Below are 20,701 nucleotides of genomic sequence, written 5' to 3'. Positions count from 1 at the left end.
CCTCGTCATCCGAACGACCTGTAATATAGATAATGTCTATTGATGAAAAACCACATTTCATCAATTCCGATCTAAGGAAATGCAGCAAACCAGAGGGCAAGCACGTCTGCAGGAAAAAATCCTCGCACTGATTTACAGATCTCAGTGTGATTCTCTTACTCAAGGAGCAAATTACTTCAAATGCAAACTTTGATCGTAATCCGTTTTGCCATCCATGTTTCAGATTTTATTTCATCAACCAAGTTCAATATAATTTTCCTGTTTCCTAAAACCCTTTACTCTCTCTTCCTAGACAAATAGGGAAACTACTGGCAGATAAGTGACTTCGATGTAACCTGAGAATCCTAGTAGGAGATGGTATAAGCTTTGTAAGCATAAAACGTTTAAAGCAACTTGAGCCTTCTCTTTAGGTATAGTTTATGGTTAAAAAATAACGTTCGTGATTGCAAAGAAAATAAGCAGGAAAAAGTGATCGCACCTGAATGGTGCCGCAAACAATGTAAACAAGCATTGGCCGCGCGGCCGTGAAAATGACACGGCCGCGCGGCCCGTGAAAGTGATCGCGGACGCGATCAAGCACGGCGGAGGTACACATGGCAGCTGCGCGCGTGCATGCTCACGTGCACGCAGGCTTTAGGCCACAGGCAGTACTTGGAAAACCCGCATACAAAATGTCTCGGCCAGGTCGGCGCATGCGCTGGATCAGGCGAGACATAAAAATGAAGTACATCAAGGTCAATGCGTCCTTCGCAGCACCATCTTAATGATGACCGTTCTATGCTACCAAAGATATGAGTAGCAATTGTGACAAATGATCTTTACAGTGGCGGAGGAGTTGTGGCGTACCACAAATTGAATCTGACATGGTGGAATGTGATATGGTGCTCACATAAAGTGCTCTAATGGTCTTGGGCCAAGTTCGTACTATAAATCTGCACACAAAAAAACAAATAGAAGGCAAAACATGTTGACTTTTGCAGCATCTTTGTGATCATGTTCTAGAACCTGGTGATCTTCTGCATCTAGGTTAACTCTTAGAAACATTTAAATAAGATGAAATGTGAACACCTCATCCCTCATATGGTGTCTGTCTAAATAAGAAAAAGAGCCCTTCCCAGAGCAGGCATAATTTCCACTGACAACAACTGTAGGCCCACGCTCCATTAGTATAGAAAATTAGATGGCACAAAATAAATAAAGAAATCGCCCTCAAATGTTTTTCTTCAGCCGATATTATGTCATATTTCATATAAACAGCAGGAACATTTTCTCGTGTTTTTTCTTTTTTCGTTTAGTCCCATTTGGTTCCTGGTTTGATCATGTCAATGGATGGATGGAACTACGTGGCCAAAGCAACTTCCTTTTACTTACATACGATGATCTCAAGCAGGTAAGGTTCATCTGGGAACTGAAAGAATTCAACAGTTCGTTAGGAAAATATGTGTTAAGTTTTGCAGCAGGCATACGGACACTGATTCTTTAAATATAGAATTATATGCGTTGAACACTCTACTTTTTTGCATTTACAAAATACCCAGTAGTTTTTCCATTTATCTACGGATGTAAACAAGATTTCCAATTGTAGTCATGTGGTGTAGCTTGTTATGTCATGCAGAGTGTAATTGACAAAAGAGTTCAAGGATTTTGTACCTTTTTGATGCAGGGTATAGGTGATTTACTTATGTGCTTCACTTATTGATACGTGATTTATTTACGCCTATTATAATCATTATATGTGCTAGAAAATGGTAAGAAATATGTTTATTCGGTTGTTGAGAAGCATTTCAATCCCGCTTCTGATATTTGGTGTGTTCTTCGAGTTTAAAATGTTTTATTGAATTTTCATAATAATGAACATATACAGACAATACAGAAAAAAATGTCCATAAGCGAAAATACCTATATGAAATAAGAGATTTTCAAAAGCAATAATAAATTACAATAGGTAAAGATGTATAAATAATCAATTAAAGGAGGGAAGATAAACGAAAAAGGAAGGGAAGGGAGGGAGCCATGAATAATTACAATGTCAACTATTAGAAAATAGAGCTACGTTCATCATATAAGAATTTAAGTTTGATGACTGTAAAACGATATATCAAATATAAATATACAATTATAGAGATAAATATACATCTATAGGTAACCAAAAAGAGCTAAACAAATTAGAGTTATGATTATGATTAATCCCATTCAGGGATAATTGAGCACCTCTTCTTGTAAAAATGACCCATGACCACCAAGCATGAACTGATAATGACGAAATATCCTTCCAGCAAAAAGTAATGGATTTTAAAGCAGCTGATATTAAGAAATTAAACAGTTTACCTTCTAATTCAGTTAAGTTATGCAAAAGACCAACAGATTTACATATTAACATTTTGTAAGAAATAACATCATGGATATGAAATATTTTTTGTACAATATCCCAAACATCAGACCAAAATTTAAAAATTAATGGACAATCAAAAAGCATATGTTGTAATGATCCAAGAAGTAATTTACAATGCCAACAAATGTCGTCTTGCCTCAGTTTAGCACGAAATAAACGTACGGGTCCATAAATAATTGAATAAAATATAAGAATTGGTTTGGTAAAGCGAAACAGGCAGCCAGCCTGAAATACTATTAAGCCAAATAATCTTCCAAGTATCGTTGGACAAAGAGAGTGAAAGCTCAGCATTCCAAAATGTTGAAATTATATTTAAATTGTTTCCTATAGAATTAGATAATGTTTTATATAAAATAGAAACTGTATGTGATGACGTAGAGATAGTTCGAATATATATTGCTAAATCTGCTTTAACATTAAACGGAATACCATGAGGGAAGGAATCTAAAATTGAATTAAATAAAGACTCAAATTTAATAAAATCAGATTGAGGTAAACTAAACTTCGTTTGTAAAACTTCAAAAGAAATAAAAACATTGTCGAAATAAATATCTTTAAGATAAAATATACCAGCTTTAATCCAAGAATTCCAAAAATTAACATTTCTATTCAGTTTAATAACATTACTATGCCATAATGACAAATCTTCAGTATAGACCATAGGGGATAGAAAATTTGAATCCAGGTCATTAAAAATGAGTTTAGTGGATTTGATAATAACCGATTTTTGCAAATATGTTGACCTGTTAGACATTATTAGCAAGGTGGTCAATGGAAAAGGATCCACAAGAGATTGCTCTATATGAAGCCAAGTAGGATTGTTATTTAAAGAGGAAGGAGTAAACAATATGGAACTTTGTTTCACTATAAATGCTTTGTGATAGAGAAAAAAGTCAGGCAAGCCAAATCCAGCATTGCATTTGGGTATTTTTAATTTTTTACAACCAATACGAGTTGATTTATTGTTCCAGGGAAATTTGGAGAGAAGTCTATCAATATCTTTATAGAATTGTAATGGAAATTGAATAGGAATCATAGCAAGTGTATAACATTTTTTAGGAGCAATAGCCATTTTAATGGAGTCCATTCTACCCCACCAAGAGAGGTGAAGTGAAGACCATTTAGACATTTTATCTTTGATATAATTCAGAATAAAGTTACTATTTAATGTTAATGTTGCTTTTATGGAGGCCGAAAATAAAATCCCAAGTTATTTTAATTGATCTTTTTGCCAAATAATATTGGTCATGGGTAACATATCAGGAGTACTAAAGATGTTTAAGGGGAAAAATTCAGTTTTATTAATGTTAAGTTTATAACCATAAACCATGGAGTATTTTGCAATAATTTCTAATAAGGAAGGCATTGAGGATATAGGATCACTAATAAATAACAGCACATCATCAGCAATAAGCTGAGGTTTTGATATTAACATCCTTAATCTTAATACCTTTAATATTAACACATTTTCTTATATGAGTAAGGAAAGGTTCAATTCCAATGAGAAATAAAAGTGGAGAGAGGGGACATCCTTGTCTTGTGCCTCTAAAAAGGGAAAACTGACTAGACACTTGGCCATTGATAAATAAACGAGCAGTAGGGGCATAATACAGAGCAGAAATCATGCGAATAAACGAAGTAACAAAATTAAATGATAATAAGTTTTGAAATAAAAATTGCCAATGGATTTTATCGAAAGCTTTCTCTGCATCCAAAGCCAAAATTCCTGCGGGGGAAATTAAAGTGGAACTCTGTTCAATAACCTGTAATAAGTTTCTTGTGTTATTTGTAGAGTATCTATTCTTCATAAAACCGGATTGATCAAGATGTATAATAGAATCTAATACAGGGGCCAATCTAGAAGCAAGTATTTTAGCATACAATTTACAGTATTGATTAATTAAAGAAATAGGACGATAATTTGAAACAAGAGTGGGGTCTTTATCTGGTCCGGGAAGTACAATAATTAAAGCATCAGTAAAAGAACCTGAGATAGTTCCTGAAGAACCAAAAAAAGTAAAAAGTTGAAATAAATAAGGCAGAAGTTGGGACTGGAACTCTTTATAAAACTCAGCTGGGATACCATCTGTGCCAGGGGACTTATTTTTTCTTGTGGATTTAATGGCAGTTAAAATTTCATCTGTAGTAATGGGTAAATCTAGCCCAAGCCTATCTGATTGTGAAATTTTGGGCAAATCACATGTATTTAAAAAAGAGTCCAGTAAGGAGGGATCAAGAATATCAGGCTTATTAAGTAGAGTAAAAATCCAAAAATTCTTTAACAATCTCATTATGAGATATTGCAATTTTACCATTAGGGCCATGAATTGAGGTAATTTGCGTTCTATCTTTTTTTATACGTAAATAATTAGCTAAAAGTTTCACAGATCTGTTGGCATTAAAACGGAATTTAGCCTTAGAATTAGAATTTTGGATGCCAGCTCTTGTACTAAGGATTGAGTTAAATTCATATCGAAGTTTTTGTAACTTGACTTTGAATTGGGGATCATTTGACGAAATAAAAAGCCTTTTAAATTTCGCAATTTGTTTTTCCAAACTTTTGATATGTGCATTGAATGTTTTATTTTCGTAGGCCATAATAGAAATAGTTACACCCCTAATGTAAGCTTTAAAGGCGTCCCATCTATTGACCATAGAAGTGGATCCTTCAGGGTTGAGTAAAAAATAATCCTGAATGGCATTTAAGATTTTAGGCTTATTATGGTCAATAAGAACAATTCCAGTATTCATACGCCATCTAGTTTGGTATGTAAAAACTGAAGTTAAATTCAGAACAAAAGAAATCAAGGCATGATCTGAGACGTCAATATTACCAATCTTAGGAGTCTTTATAGATTGGACTAGTTGTGTGTAGATTAAGAAACAAGCAATTCTAGAATGCGAATTATGTGGATTAGAGAAAAATGTAAAACATTTTTCTGTAGGAAAATGCAAACGCCAAATGTCAACTAACTTGGTGGTATGAATAAATGATTTAAAAGCATGAAAAACCTTAGGAGGGCGAAATTTAGTACTAGATATTCTATCCAAAAATGGGTCAGCAATAACATTAAAGTCACCTCCAACAATTAAAGGAACTTTACCCAACTTTAGTACCTCAGTGGTAATATTAGACCAAAAAAGAGGGTCATCTGCAGTAGGACCATAAACATTGAGTAAAAATATGACTGAATCATGAATTTTAATTTTAGCTATAATATATCTTCCATCCGCATCCGAAATTTTACTTAAGACTTGGCAATACAATTTTTTTGCAACGAAAATAGCCACACCATTTTTTTTTGCCAATAGCAGGTGATGAAACAATAGTATCTACCCATTTCTTCTTCATATAATTTAAGATTTTGTAATCTATATGAGTCTCATGGACAAAACAAATATCTGCCTTACAACTACCTAAATAATCTAAAATTTTTGTACGCTTAACTGGATGACGTAAACCTTTAACATTTAGTGAAACAACTTTAATATTGTGGAAATTAGCCATAATGAAGAGAGAAAGAATAAAAAATCAAGAAGAGGAGAAAAAGAAAAGAAAAAGAACAAGAATAAGAGAAAATAGTAGCTCCAGAACTAGTAAAAGGGCAGGAAAAAATTAAAAGAAGGAAAGAACGACAAACGGAATACAAAAATATCAAGGATGAAACGCACATACGCTTTACAAGTATGACCAAGTCGCTGATGCCCAATGTAGTAGTAAACCATTAATCTGTCAGAAAATACATAAATTAGCTATAATCAAGTATTAGAGTCATGAGTATCCATTGAATGCTGTGAACGCTGATCCAAAAACTGACGCAAGTCATCAGGACGCTGAAAAGATTTTGAAAGATTGTCCTTCCAGATAAGCATTGTTGAAGGGTCAAAAAGACCATATTTGAACCCAAGACTTCGCAGTTGAGGACGAAGAGCAGTAAATTCCTTGCGAATTGAGACCGTTTCCTTAGCAAAGTCTTGATGAATAAAAATGTTATTCCCATTGACCATCAAGGAAGGAATCTCTCGTGCTGCTTTTCGAATCAAAACCAAATGATGATGCCTGAGGACTTTGAAAATCATTTGACGAGGTTTGGTATGTTGAGGATTGCGATGTGAAGGAATTCTATGGGCCTTGTCAATCTCAAATTTTTCTGGAAATTTAATTTCTAGAAGGCCAGGAATCAGATTTTCCAAATACAATCTGCAGTTGCCACCCTCCACATCCTCTGGTAAATTAAAAATGCGTAAATTGTATTGTCTGTTACGATTTTCCATATCTAGAAGTCGGGTAGACAAAGGTGATATTTTCGCTACAAGTGGAGTGAAAGTCTCAAGCTTAGCCTTATTGTCTTGCATTTTAATTGCATTATCAGAGATTTTCATTGACAGACTCGCCATTTCCTTTCGAACATTTTTAATCTCTGAGGCAATAGAATTTGTGTTGACACGAAGTGCTTGTATTTCCTCTAAAATTAAGGATAATGAAGGTTCTGCTGACTCTACCGCCTTTGATTTAATTGGCGGAGGTGAAACCTGCTGCTTCCTTTTAGGATGAATATTTTTATTATCCATGTTGTTTTAATATCAAAAGTAGAATAATAATAATAAAAAAATAAAAATAAAGAAATTACAAAAATAATAGCAAAAAAGCAAGAAAATGAAAGAAAATATACTGCAGCAGTGAGAAAATCCTTATTAGAGCTGGTGCAGCAGCTATAATGGGCTATGGGAGTGGCTAGGCCCAAGCCAGGCCCTTTCTTGAAGGATTGCTCCACCCCCTGACAGACAAAGCTGGGAATACCTGGAGGTAGAGCTGGAAGCAAAGGCTGGATACCGAGAAACGCCTCCAACACCGTCCAATTCCCCAAGAAAATCACAGCATTCCACAGGTATGGACCCTACAAGCCAAACAACCTCATTTGCGCTGCAAAATTGACACGAATCGTCGTTTTTTAACGAAAAACGGGCGAAAAAGTGCCGGAGCTCGCTATGCGGCGGCCATCTTGTTTCGCGCACTTGCGCGTCTATTTGGTGTGTTCTTATGTGAGTGACACCCCTAGCATGCTGTGCATCTGGGTTTACATGTTAATGCAAGACATGTGCACAAATGCTTCGTTGTGCAGAAAAATAGCTACTCTTTTGCGGCATTGCTGGGGTAATTGACATATAATGTCTCCTTCTCTCTCATGCAGCTGTAGTCCAGTTTCATGTGATGGGTATTTGATATGACTTTAGAAGCAAAGTTCTAAGCATTTGGATACCATCATTGGTATTTGGTACCATAATTCAAAGATTAATATTACAATCGATCTTGTCAACACTGGTCCTTTCCATTACCAGGCACACGTCTGGACCTTTCTTTCCTTTTTTACAAAGCTAAACACTCAAAAACACACATCACTGCCCATTGTGTTTGTGCTATACCAGTTATGATGATATTGCATTCACATTGTGTACTTACGGACCAATTTGCCCAAAATGCAAAAGCCTCGTATGTAAACCATATTGCTCCATATCACCCATAGTTGTTAAAATAGCAACTATTTTTTTACAGGTATGAAACATTAGATTAGGATGTCTGGTTTCAAAACAAAACAGTTTAGTCTGTTCCCAATCTACCAATTTGTATCAAAAGCAGACTGCAATGTCTATATAGTGCACTGGTGTACGTAAAATGCCTACTGGTGGGCAGGAGTAAACACAATGGTGTACACACACAATATACATTGATTTGTAGACATGCTCTATTGGTTTGCCCTCTTGATAAAATTAAGAGCAATATCACGATTCACGAGCATTTCATACTCCATGCATGCATAACACACAATACCCATGTGTGACATACTGGTTTATGTGCATTATATATCGGTGTGCCCTAATGTTCTGATTGTGCGGCAGTAGACCGCCCTTTAATAGGGCAGTGCATTAGCAGCTCTTATTTGTACATATTGGATATACTCTGGGTCATGCACATAATATATTGGTTCTCTATCAATGTACTGTCTTGAACCTGAAATATATTGATTTAACTAAACACCCCGATGATTTGTCGAATCGGTTGGCCCAGTGTTCAGCTTTGCCCAAAGCGATCAATAATAACGGCTTCTACACTATATTCTTGAGTCACAATTTCTCTCCATGAACGGCTTGCAGAGCCATCCGAAATAAACATCAACAGAGAAGGTCGCTGAAGATGCGCTCAATCAAAAAAATATATGTTTAACACGATGGAATCCAATAAATCAAAATATTCATACAGGGTCTGGGGTTCTGCTGTGGAGCAATCTGCGATTTCCGATGTAATTACAGTATTTCCAAACAATGCATGAGATTGAATATTAGGGATTGATAGGGAATTTTTGACCAGTAATCTCGCTCCACTTCGCTTTAACTATATGTGTACAGCATATACACATAAAGTAGAAACCCGTGTGTTTCAGCAATCTAATGTATCTGTGAACAATAGAATTCACAAGGTTGGTTGATGGATGCCAATTGAAGTTGGTCAATTAAGGATGTGTGATGGGTAACTGTATAGGTCTTCTGGGCTGGGGAGTCCCGCCTCCCATCAATGGGTCTCTTCAGTAACAATCCCAGGTAATAGCTTCCAATTTGCAACTCACTCAAGTAAACAGCTTGCATCGTCAAATGGGGCCCACCATATCAAGAGATGTTGCAAATATCCATGAAGTGCATAGCTAAAAAAAAGACACAAAAGAGAAAATAACTACTTTAAAATGTAGCAATAAAAAAATCTTATTTCAATGTTTTGAACATGTGTGTTCTGAAGCAGCTTCAGAAGCTAGTCGAGCTAAATGCCACATGAGTGTTTCGGGAAAAGTGAGTTCTAAACCCACAGACAATTGCTGCAAAAGGTAGCGCTACAAAATGTGTCCTGTTGAAATACGTTGCTTTCATCCAGGGACGTAACCACCATTGGAGTAACAGGCGCAGTGGCACGGGGCCCACAGGCTTGAGGGGGCAATTGAACCCTGATACTTGCCATACTTCACTACCCCAGAAGCAGCCAAAGGTGCTATTTTCCTTGCCTGCAGCAGGCCTCACGTCATCCTTGCTACCCACTGTTTTCATTGAGTTAATGCTTTGTTTAGAGGATTGTGAATTAATTTTCTACCTGTGTTACTGACCTATGTAGTTAACAGAACCACTACCTATGCATTGAAGCTTGCTCCTGTAGTTTATAGGACAATGATAAACATTACCGAGCCCAAGGAATATGCACTGACGTCGCATGAGATGTCAAACAGTTTCAAAATGGTTGTTCACACGCCATACTCCTTCTCAGTAACGAAACATCCATCAATGTGGCTTCTGTCCTTAACGGGGTGAGGTAACAGTTGCAGTTATTATCCCTGGGTTTTCATAACTGTGTAAGATGCTATTTACATCCTTTTCCAGACTATAAAAGTCCCTGTGATGAAACACGTGTTGGCTACCTGTCTGTATTGGATATGCAAGGAATATGAATAGCTGTGGAAAGAATTAATTGCGACAAACACAACTTTGACCTTTGAGTACTTTTTTACTGGCTATACTTAATGACTATTGGTCTTCTCTGTGTGCTTCTGTACTTTTCTGCTCATTGTTTTGTTTCTTTAACATCTGTTGTTTTTGGTTCCATCGCTCGTGCTTCTTGCTTGGCAGTCCCCCCGGGTGTTTCCCATCCTTTGGGTGTTTCCTGGTGCCTTTAGGACTTGACACCATCATCTCCTCTCAAGAACCTGTGCCTTCAAGTCATACCGTGAGATGATTCCAACGCCATCCATTCTGGGCGTGCAGAGGAAGTCTCCTGTGATGGGCGTTTCTCTGGTGTGGTGTGTTTCTCTCTCATCTTCACTTACCTCTTTACTCCTCCTTCTGTGTTATGGTCTAATTCGTGAGGTTAGGTTACTCAGTCGCCTCTCAAAGTCCTAAAGGGGAGTTGTGTGGATTATTGTCTGAGTTGAGAACCTGCCTCTCCCTTTTGGAACAGGCACATTCCTAACAGTTTCCCAGGCCTACATAAGGACGTGGATGCAGATGTCAAACCAGTGCAGGCTATGGCGCGAGCCTTAATAAAATTCCTAGTGACATGATTGTGACTCGCCAAAAGCAAACTTTTTTGCTAAATAAAATTGATCTCCTAGTACCGAACCCTGCAGGACTGGTTGAAAGACCTGTCATGGCAGCCAGATAAAACTCCTCGGATTCAACACCCAGGCACAGTTTACCCCCACACCTACACCCCCGTTAACAGGCTTCACCATTTTAACATTGCCAAATAACGTTTCAGGTGACCCTTGAAAATATCACTCTTTCTAGCGCAATTCAATGCTTGATCTCAGCTGACCTCAGTTGTTTCAAACAGACCCAGTTAAAGTGGCGATCATTCCTTCAAACAGACATTGCAGTCAGCCCAAGTCCATTTGCTCATGCTAAATTCATAATATAATTTACTATGTAAAAGCATGGTCATAAAAGGGGGCTTAGCCTATACTGTGGTAAATCAGGACATTTGGTCAGAAACTGATCCGAGTTGCAGGAAAAATACCGGGCCTGTCCTTGACGTGCATCATATACCATTTAGCTGGGAACATTATTGGGGAGAGGATGTGGTCCATCGGCTTAAACTACCGACTGTGGTGCAGGAAACCAGGGTTCGAGCCTCGAAGTCGCGTCCACATCCTGTAAATCTGGGCAAATCACTTAATCTCCCCGTGCCTGAATGTGTAATGTAAATACGGTGCTCATGTAAAGCGCTCCAATACCTTCAGGTCAAGTTCGCACATACAAAAAAAAATAATCTTTGCAAATCCATAATTAAACAATTATTTGGAAGACTCAAAATCTAATTTCGAAACTTCATTTTAGTACTATCAGCATAGACCCTAAAAACACATGATAAAACAATACAAACCAATACAAACCATTTTGTTAAACAAAAAATCATGAATAATATCATTCATAATCCATTACATATTATATGTCTAGTTTAATAATTCTACAGAGAAGGCTTCAAACACATGCAAACCCTCCTTCTTAAAACGTTCTCTTCCTTGATTAAATTGCCTTACAAATAAGCGAGACCTCGTTAAAACAAATAGAGAATTTCAAGCTAAACAACAAAGTCATGGCAACTTAAATTAGTTTAAAAAAATTGTTTCTTTAGACTTGCATACAACTGACAAAAAAGAAGAAAGTGCTAAATGCATTGTTTGGAAACTCCATCGCATGGGCAAGGGTTTGTAGTTAAATTTCATTAGTTTACTTTAGGGTATGATGCCAGCTAACGTACATTTTTCAACCTTAGTCTAGTCAAGAGATAACGATGCTGATAATTAGTGACCCAGGTACGATAGGGTTGGCAGCCTATGGGTAAAATATGGGACATATAAGTTACCACTGTCTGTTTGGGCTCGTTGCCCACTGCTCTTCTACTTGGCCTGGCATCAAGCAAAATAGCCTTTATTGCCATCTTCTCCAGCGTTAAAATATTGAGCTGGCCTACAAGACCTGGAAGACCTAATACAGCTTTAAGGGTTTTATCAATAAAAGACAACCATGGGATTTTTAGGGCGTAATCCAGGGTAAGACAATCCTGTACGATTGCCTTGGTTAGTTGAGTTTCTGGTTTGGTCCAGATCAGGCGCCACAAGTATATACCTATGACTGTCAAGATATTATCCAAATGGTCCAAACCCACTTATCGGTGTCGTATGGTAGCTGGAACCGCGGGTGGTGTGCACAGCAAATGCCTTAGAAATGTATTTTCCTCAATCTGCAAGAGTTTCCCGTCCACATAACTCCACCCCCCTCCACGATAGGTTGCCGCAGATACGGCATTTGCCTTGAAATTGTGACCATCTCTTTGATTGGTCGGTTGCTCAGGTTAATGGAAAATCTAAAAACCCCTTTGCGGGCTACTTTCATATGCAGCCTGGAATTGAGTACATGGTCTGTCCAGGAGGCATTGGAGGTGAATAAGACACCCAAATAGCAAAATGACTTAACCTTTGCTATCTGCATCACCCTGCAGATAAAAAAGATCCTACATTCTTGGGTGCTTGCTCACTGGTCATTGTGAAAGTTTTGGACTCATTGCTCATTAATTTCCTAGATGCCATAAAATCTGCAAAAGAATCGAATATTCTCTGGAGTGTGACCATGGTCCTTGAAATGAGGACCACTTTGTCTGCATTAAGGAGCACAGGTCAGCAACCATCGGAGCATTGGCCTGCAAGGACGGTAATGTGTGATCAACCTCATTTATAAATAAATAAAATAAAAAAGGAGCCTTTACACATCCCTGGGGGATGCCTTGTCTAATTCTAAAAGGGGGTGTTTACTCCCCATTTGGGCCAAACCACACTTTTTCTGAGAAGTTCTCATAGAAGTGTGCAAGAAGGCTAACAGTCTCCATAGGGGCCCCATAAGTCAGTGTGTGTCATACAATTGAGTGGTCTACTAAGTCGAATGTATAGAAAGATCGGCGAAGCACAGATGAAGCGATCCTGCTTTGGCTCTTGTATACTTCCCAATCAGGAGTTCAAGGTTTAGGCATTGCTCCACCATCCCAAGTCCTTTCCTGAATCCATGCTGAGCTTTAGACAAGATGGAATTCACAATTGTCCAGTCCTCTAATCTCTTTAACACAACCCTCCTCAGGAGTTTTGCCGAGGAGTCCAGGAGGTAAATGGGACAGTAGCACTTTGCATCTGCTTTTTTGCCCTTCTTGAGTACAGGCACTATAACCAACTAAGCCCAGGAGAAAGGGAAATTTCACCTATGTGATGCATTAAAGTGCCTGTAAGGATTGGGGCCTACAGCCCACTTAAACCTAGGAATGCATCCACCGGTACCCCATCAGGTCCGGGGCCTTTCCCTTACGCACACTTATCAACTGCGTCAAGAAATTCATCCAGGGTAACTACCAGATACAAATTATTAGAGGGGTTCTCATTAAATTTTGATGAAACCAATAAGGAGGGACTTGGTTCTTTAGTTTGTACTGGGTCAAAAATCCCCTCGAAGTGATCAACCCAAACCTGCTGTGGGATGAAGTAATGGTAAGATGGGACAAGGACTGGACCTCAAAAAAGGAGTAGTTACGGAACGAACAGTGAGATATTGTTGGTTTCTGCAGCCTGTTCCAAATTCACCCATTCACATTCCCTCAACTCCATCTTCCTGGTACTCAGAACATCATTATACTATTTCCTAAGCTGTTTAACAAGGGTTTGATTTTTTGGGAATGCTAATGCAGGACAGTCTTCAGATTCTTTTTTTTTATTTGAGCGCATTCATGATTAAACCAACCAGGTCTAGGGGGTTGCCTTGATTTGACCGGGTGGACCAGGAGAGAGTTAAGCACCACAGTGATCTCCTTGAAGGCTGGAGCCAAGATGTCATCCCCAAAATCTGGGGCTTCGTTAAAGCCATGTTCATTTACTCCCATTCATCCCAAGATACGTTACCCTGTGCAACACTTTTAATCACTGGAGACAGCCAAATATTACTACACTTTACAAACGTCCTTCAACAGTTCTCCAGTATCTTTCCCCACAAACAGATATTGCAGTCAGCCCAAGTCAATTTACTCAAGATAAATTTATATTATTTTCTAGGTGAAAGCATTGTCGTGAAGGAGGGCATTTGTCTATACTGTGGTGAATCAGGACATTTGGTCAGAAACTGACCCCAGTTGCAGGAGAAATACCTGTCCTGGCTTGACTTGCATCATATCCCATTTTTGCTGGGAACGTCATGTTTCCAAATCCATAATTTAACAATTAATTGGAAGACTCATGTCATTGAATCCTCCCCTCTACACTCTAAGGAGGATTGTTTTCGAAGAACAGCATTGCATGAACATCAAAACCTCACATCTGTCATTGAGACATGAATTGTCATTGCTGTCTGCCATTCCCAAGGAGTAACAAGACTTTGTTGATGTTTTCAAGAAAGCTATAGCTGACTCCCCGCTGCCCTATTGGAAATTTGATTGCCTCATCGATTTGGTTTAAGGGCAGTGATTCCTCATTGCAGGATTTATCTTTTGATCATCAAGGATAACCAAGTACTTGAGGAATACCTGGAAAACAAAAAACCTTAGAAAAGGATTCAACAAGAACTTGAATTCTCTGGCTGAAGCTTTCCTCTTTTTTATTTCGAATTTGATGGGACTTAAAGATGATGTTCAGATTATCATGAACTCAACAACATACATTTTCATAATTGATGTCTCCTCATTTTGGTCTTGATAGTTCAAATCAAGTCGGCCAAGAACAATTATGTCAGTTTCCCAGGCATTGCTATATGGGAAGAAGGCAGTCAGATGGATTGCTGTAAAGTGAAAGCAGTTTTGGAGAAGATTACACCTAGCAGTGTGAATGAAGTATAAAGGTTTATGGGCTTAACAAGCTTCTAAATACAATTCATCCCCAATTTCTAAAAGATTGTTTTCCCAGTCACTTACTACAGAAAAGCAGGTGTAAAGTTTCACTGGTGTTGTGAAGAAAAATAAGCATTTTAACAATTAAAGAAACTGTTTAAAATAAGGATCTGAATGTCATAGTAAAGACTGATGCTTCAGTTTGACATTTGGGCCCATCTGTTCCAGAGATTCATTAGTAGTACAGAAAGAATAGTAATTTAACTTCTGCAGTAGGTTAGTATGTATCTTTAAGTCTCAGAAATGTTTGATACGCTAACATTCACAGGATGTCATGAGTGATGTCTCTGACCATGTCATGAGTTATGTAATATGCGAGATCATAAGTTGTGTATTGCAGTGCGCAAGTTATAGTTGGCTCAGGTGACTATAACTGCTGAATTTCGATGGTTTTGTACGAATGAAATCTGAGCGTCCCTGTAACCCTTGGTTTTTGCAGTGAATTTCTGAGGTGTTTCAATTTCCCAACTATAACGTCTCTGAAACCTTTGGTTTGTTTTCAGTGAATTCCAGTGTTTTTTATCATTCTGTTTCCTAACTATAACATCCCTGTAACTTCTGTTTTTTTGTTAATTTCAAAGGTTTCTTTTAATTTTATTTCCTAACTGTAACTTGTAAACTTTGTGAGTGGGTGTGTGATTGGCAGAATGGGTCCGTGAGTAGGTGTGTGAGTCACTGTATGAATCTGCAAGTGGGTGTGTGAGTGGCTGTATGGGTCTGTGAGTGGGAGTTTGAGTTGTTATATGGGTGTGTGAGTGGCTCTATGGGTATTTGAGTGGCTTTGTGGGTCTGTCAGTGGATGTATTAGTGACTATGGGTGTGTGATTGGCTGTGTGGTCTGTGAGTGTATGTGAGAGGGGCTGAATGGGTGCATCAGTGGGTGTGTGAGTATCAGATCAGTGTAGGTGTGTCAGTAGCTCTGTGAGTGACTGGGCCAGAACAGAACCTCACCTGCCCATTTATTAATTAAGAGTCACAGTTTTGCAGAAAAAGTCTACCCAACATGAGTACTTTATACTGGTTAATGAGTAAATGCTACCTCGTTGGGTAAAACATAGTGCATATTCTACACTACAGCTGCGTAAGGGATCAGGAGAAAATGTCTCCAGTGAACGTGTGTGATTCGGCAATGGGATTGTTTTACGCGCATCTCCATCCAGAAATCTGTGATAACATGAATACTCCAACAGAGAAGACAACAAGACTACAAAGAGGTGAATCTCCACCAAACAAGGGTCCTCTTAACTATATGAAGCAAAAGAAGCAAGTGCTTCTTTGTTTGGTGGAGATATCCTTATATTCCTCAGCATCAAGAACGCATCACCAAAATCAGCGGGTAACGCGCTGGGGGTCCTTTTGTTAAGCTGTCCATCATCCTGTCAAAAGACAGGGAAACCATTGCATACTGTTAAGGTAAACGGGGCACAGTCACATTGGCTGTCACTGTCCACAGTGTTCCTCAGGAGCAGTACCCTCAAGACAAGAGGTCCACCTTCTGGCAGCTCTGACTGAATATTTTAAAAACAGAGTTTCAGAATAGCCAGACGAGGGGAAGGGTAATTAGGGAGGGTACTGAAGGAGACCTGGAATAGAGGCTTCACAATATTTAGTGTACATATGTTATAGTTACATTCTAGCACAGTCAACCTTCTCCATGAATCAAATGTAAGCTAATTAGACAAGAGATTACCTGTAAAATAAAAATGTGATCCCACACTTATGAGACGTTAGTACTCTTTTTTTTTTTTGTCCTCATACGCCATTATACAGATCCAGAGCTACTTTGTTTAATCTCTGTGGCCCCAAAGTTCATTGGCACCAGCAGAAGAACTCAGATCTTAATGGGTTGCTCTTTACACAGAACCTCTCGTACTGGTCAGTTCCTTGCCTTTAAATGAATACCAACACACTGACCCGAGTGGTAAAGTAATTCTATGTAAGTGTATAATCATTGGACATATATAGTTCTAATTTAGAGATTGTCCAGCCACTCTATGCATGGTACCCAGAAGGCTATCTTCTTGCTGTTTTTCCTAGATGCAATATCTAATTTCATTAAATACTTAACAGAATTTAGCCAGTCTAAAAATGTTGGAGTATTACTTTTAATCCAGCATTTACATATTTCTCGTCGAGCCAGTAAAATGAGAAAAAAACATAATTTGTTGTTGTCTAAAGATAAATTTGCACAGTTCTCAAAAATGCCAAAGAATATTAAATAAATGCTAACTTGAATGTCAAATCCAAATACGCCTTCCATACCTCTTATTACTGGATCCCAGAATCAATGTAATCTAGGGCAGCTTAAAAACATGTGCTCATCATTAGCTTTCTCCTGCCGGCATTTAGGGCAGCACGGAATAGCTCCCTTGGCAAACTTTGAAAGCTTGAAAGGAGACCAGTATACTCTGTGAAGAGAGAAGAGGTGATTTCTTCTTAAATTTGCAGTTGGAACTGTGGAGTATAATAAATCAAAGGATACTTGCCATATTGCTTCTGCATCTGAGCCCGGCAAGCACTCGCCCCACAGCTGTGATGGAAGGGAGAAGGCACCATCAGACAATTCAATCAGAAGCCAGTAGAGATTTGCCACCTTGTATAATGTCCTGATCATTAAATGTCCAAAGGAGTAACAGTCACGTTATGCTTCCACAATCTTTGGCAACTGTTCTGTGACACAGATTAAATGGACAAGATACGGGCTCCGGTTTCACGTTATATTTCTGTAAACATGGGCAAATGTTCTGATTGCACAAGCGAAAACAAATTCAAACGGGCTATGTTCATGCTGCTCAAACGGGGCTCCAAGTTTTAAATATCAAACAGAATCCACTGGACCTTGTTGAAGTCCAACCGGATGTTTTTGCCAAGGAGCGATGTCTCCCACCTGACTCCTGGAGTGCAGTATATTCAGTCTACTCTGACCGAAAAAGGAAATTCGGAACTCCACAGAAGACTTGGGATCCCCTGACGTGGGGATACTGGGGATAATCTGTGATCGTAGGATGGGCGTGGCCGGTTTTAAGGAGCTGTGGTGGCCAACGTCCTTTACAATGTAGGAGCTACGTAAAGACAAAGACAGGATTAGGAACAAAAGTACGCGCAAATCAAAATTATAATGCGTTTATGGATCGGAGCTTATGATAGTTTACAGAAGCACTGCCATAGCGAAATGTACACCTTAATGTTACCAACAGCAGCAACCTTTCTACTCCTGAGGCGGAAGCCGGGAGGTGTCTCTCTTTTACTTTGTACTTTCTGTGCATTTTAACATTTTCATTGTATTTGCACCTGTGTGATTTACATCGCGTGCTTACAGAGCGGTGTGGATTCGGATACTTCCTTCACGCTCCTAGGCGCTGTGTGTTCCTTTCCCCCCTTCCCTGCCTCCGGACCGCCCTCGGACGAGTATCGACGCCGAGGGCTGGCTTCCCGGTTTTTGGTGGCCATATTGGGTGTGGGTCAGGCGGGTGACGCGTTCTAGCAGCGCTTTAAAAAGGGAATTGTAAACCTGCTCCGGTGGTTACCAACAGCAGCAAACTTTCTACTCCTGAGGCGGAAGCCGGGAGGTGTCTCTCTTTTACTTTGTACTTTCTGTGCATTTTAACATTTTCATTGTATTTGCACCTGTGTGATTTACATCGCGTGCTTACAGAGCGGTGTGGATTCGTATACTTCCTTCGCGCTCCTAGGCGCTGTGTGTTCCTTTCCCCCCTTCCCTGCCTCCGGACCGCCCTCGGCCGAGTATTGACGCCGAGGGCTGGCTTCCCGGTTTTTGGCGGCCATATTGGGTGTGGGTCAGGCGGGTGACGCGCTCTAGCAGCGCTTTAAAAAGAACGGCTATGGCTCCGCGCAGCAGACGCGAACAGCGGACGCGCCGGACCTGCGCCGGACCTGCGCCAGAGTCCTGCCCGTCTGCGCCCGTCCGCGACAGGACGAGTCCAGGGGCCCTGGACCAGACACCCTCGCCATTCGCATCTGCAAAGGCCCCCCACTTCAGGTATACGGCACAAACGCTACTACACCTCAGACCCATCCCTCTTCCGATTTTCTCCTGAAATTCCTGGCCATGTCCTGAGGGCCCTTTCTCTTGCATTCATTGCAAATTTCAAACTCCTTCCATAAAATCCAGCACTGAGAAGTTAGACAAAAGGGAACATATTCCATCCATAGGGACTAAGGGGACTAAGTGTCTTCTCCTAAATGTTTGTTCCCTACCTAGACATCAACTAGAGGTATGGGATTTAATACACTCTACTCAACCCGACCTCTGCTTCCTAACGGAAACTTGGCTGAAACCCCACACTGTCCCTGCTATTGCTGTGGGAGTTCCCTCTGGTTCCAAGCTTGTGCATTTTGATCGGCCAGTGAAAACAGGTGGTGGCTTAGCCATCATGCATAAAGAACATCTGAAGATCATCACACTAGAACAGAAGCACAGCCCTCTCCTTGAAATATTAATTTTTAAAATGCAATATGCCTCAAATAGATTTTGGAAAGGAGCCTTAGTTTATCGTCCTCCGGGGCCCTCCACTGGCTTCTCCCTGGCTTTATTGGAACTCCTGGCCCCACATTTCAAAGCAAAAGAAGATTTCCTCCTTCTCGGCGACTTCAATGTCCATGCTGATAATCCCGCACTCCCTGAAACAATCTCCTTGGTTTCTGAATTATCCTCCCTCGGTCTGACTTTTGCAAAATCACGAGCCCACCCACATAGGTGGTCATCTTCTTGACCTGGTATTCACCAATTTCCCCAAAATACAATGCTTCTCCCCGGTTCAAATAATTTGGTCCGACCATTTCATGGTGGAATTTTTAATATCCAAGGTGGATAAGCCCTCCAATAAAAACTCCCTACCACCTTTCTGGCGCCGACAATGGCATAAAGTCACCGTAGAGGAATTACAAAAGGAATGGAAGCAGCCCACTCCCATAGAGACAGATAGCATAGAGACCATGTTAACCAAATTTAATAATTCTCTCAGAGAAGCAATTGATAAAATAGCACCTCTAAAATTACACAAACAATACCCTGCCACCAAACAGGAAACATGGTATACTGAGGAGCTTAGAACAGAAAAACAAAAACGTAGGAGGTTGGAAAAAAAGTGGAGGAAAACACGAACTGAAGAAAATAAGAAAGCACATCATGAGGCTCAGACTAAATATCCCAAAAACATTAAACTTGCTCGGAAGAATAGTATCTCCCAACAACTTGCAGAAGCGGGAAACCGATCCAAGGAATTATTTAAAATTCTTCAGGAATTCGTAAAACCCACTGCATGCAAAAGCCCTGATGACTTCTCCCAACAACTATGCGACGAAATCTCCCTGTTCTTTGAAAATAAAATTAATTTGATATACAACAAAATTCTATTGGCTGCCACTCAAAATAGTAATAACCCCTCTTCCCTCTCTATTCTGCCCACACGTAATCAAACCACACTTACGACATTTCCAGCAGTGGATGATTCTGACCTCACTTCCCTTATGAGCCATATAAAATCTGGTTCTCCAGATGACTTCTTATCAGCTGGACAGGAGATGAAGAAACACTTATAAAATTTGTTGAACACCTCAACAATAATACGTGGAACATCAGATTCACACACAAGCATAGCAAGGTGAAAGTAACATTCCTTGACATAGAATTGTATATAGGAAACAATCAGATCAATAGCAGATTGTATCGTAAAGACACAGCGTGCAATGCAATACTACATGCCACCAGCGCGCACCCTAGGCACCAGATCAATGCAATACCCTATGGAGAATTTGTCAGAGCCAGACGCAACTGCAGTCTGGACGCTGAATTCACAAAATGTACTGAAGAAATGACTGAACGTTTCAAATCTAGG

At 39.5% G+C, this 20,701-nt stretch overlaps 1 protein-coding gene across 3 annotated transcripts in view; it reads left to right on the top strand.

Annotated features, from left to right (window-relative positions):
• LOC146809663 (sulfotransferase 2A1-like) overlaps nucleotides 1-20,701 on the top strand; it is a 552,792-nt gene that overhangs the window by 431,048 nt on the left and 101,043 nt on the right. For all 3 annotated transcript variants that reach the window (XM_085616514.1, XM_085616513.1, XM_085616515.1), the window contains one exon: nucleotides 1,296-1,390. In XM_085616514.1, the coding sequence (XP_085472640.1) occupies nucleotides 1,296-1,390 (95 nt within the window). The remainder of the gene's footprint in view (nucleotides 1-1,295; nucleotides 1,391-20,701) is intronic.

The sequence above is a fragment of the Triturus cristatus genome, chromosome 7, assembly GCF_964204655.1.
Source record: "Triturus cristatus chromosome 7, aTriCri1.1, whole genome shotgun sequence".
Taxonomy (NCBI): domain Eukaryota; kingdom Metazoa; phylum Chordata; class Amphibia; order Caudata; family Salamandridae; genus Triturus; species Triturus cristatus.
Note: the sequence above shows the minus strand (reverse complement) of the source record. Positions and strands in the feature narration are given on the sequence as shown.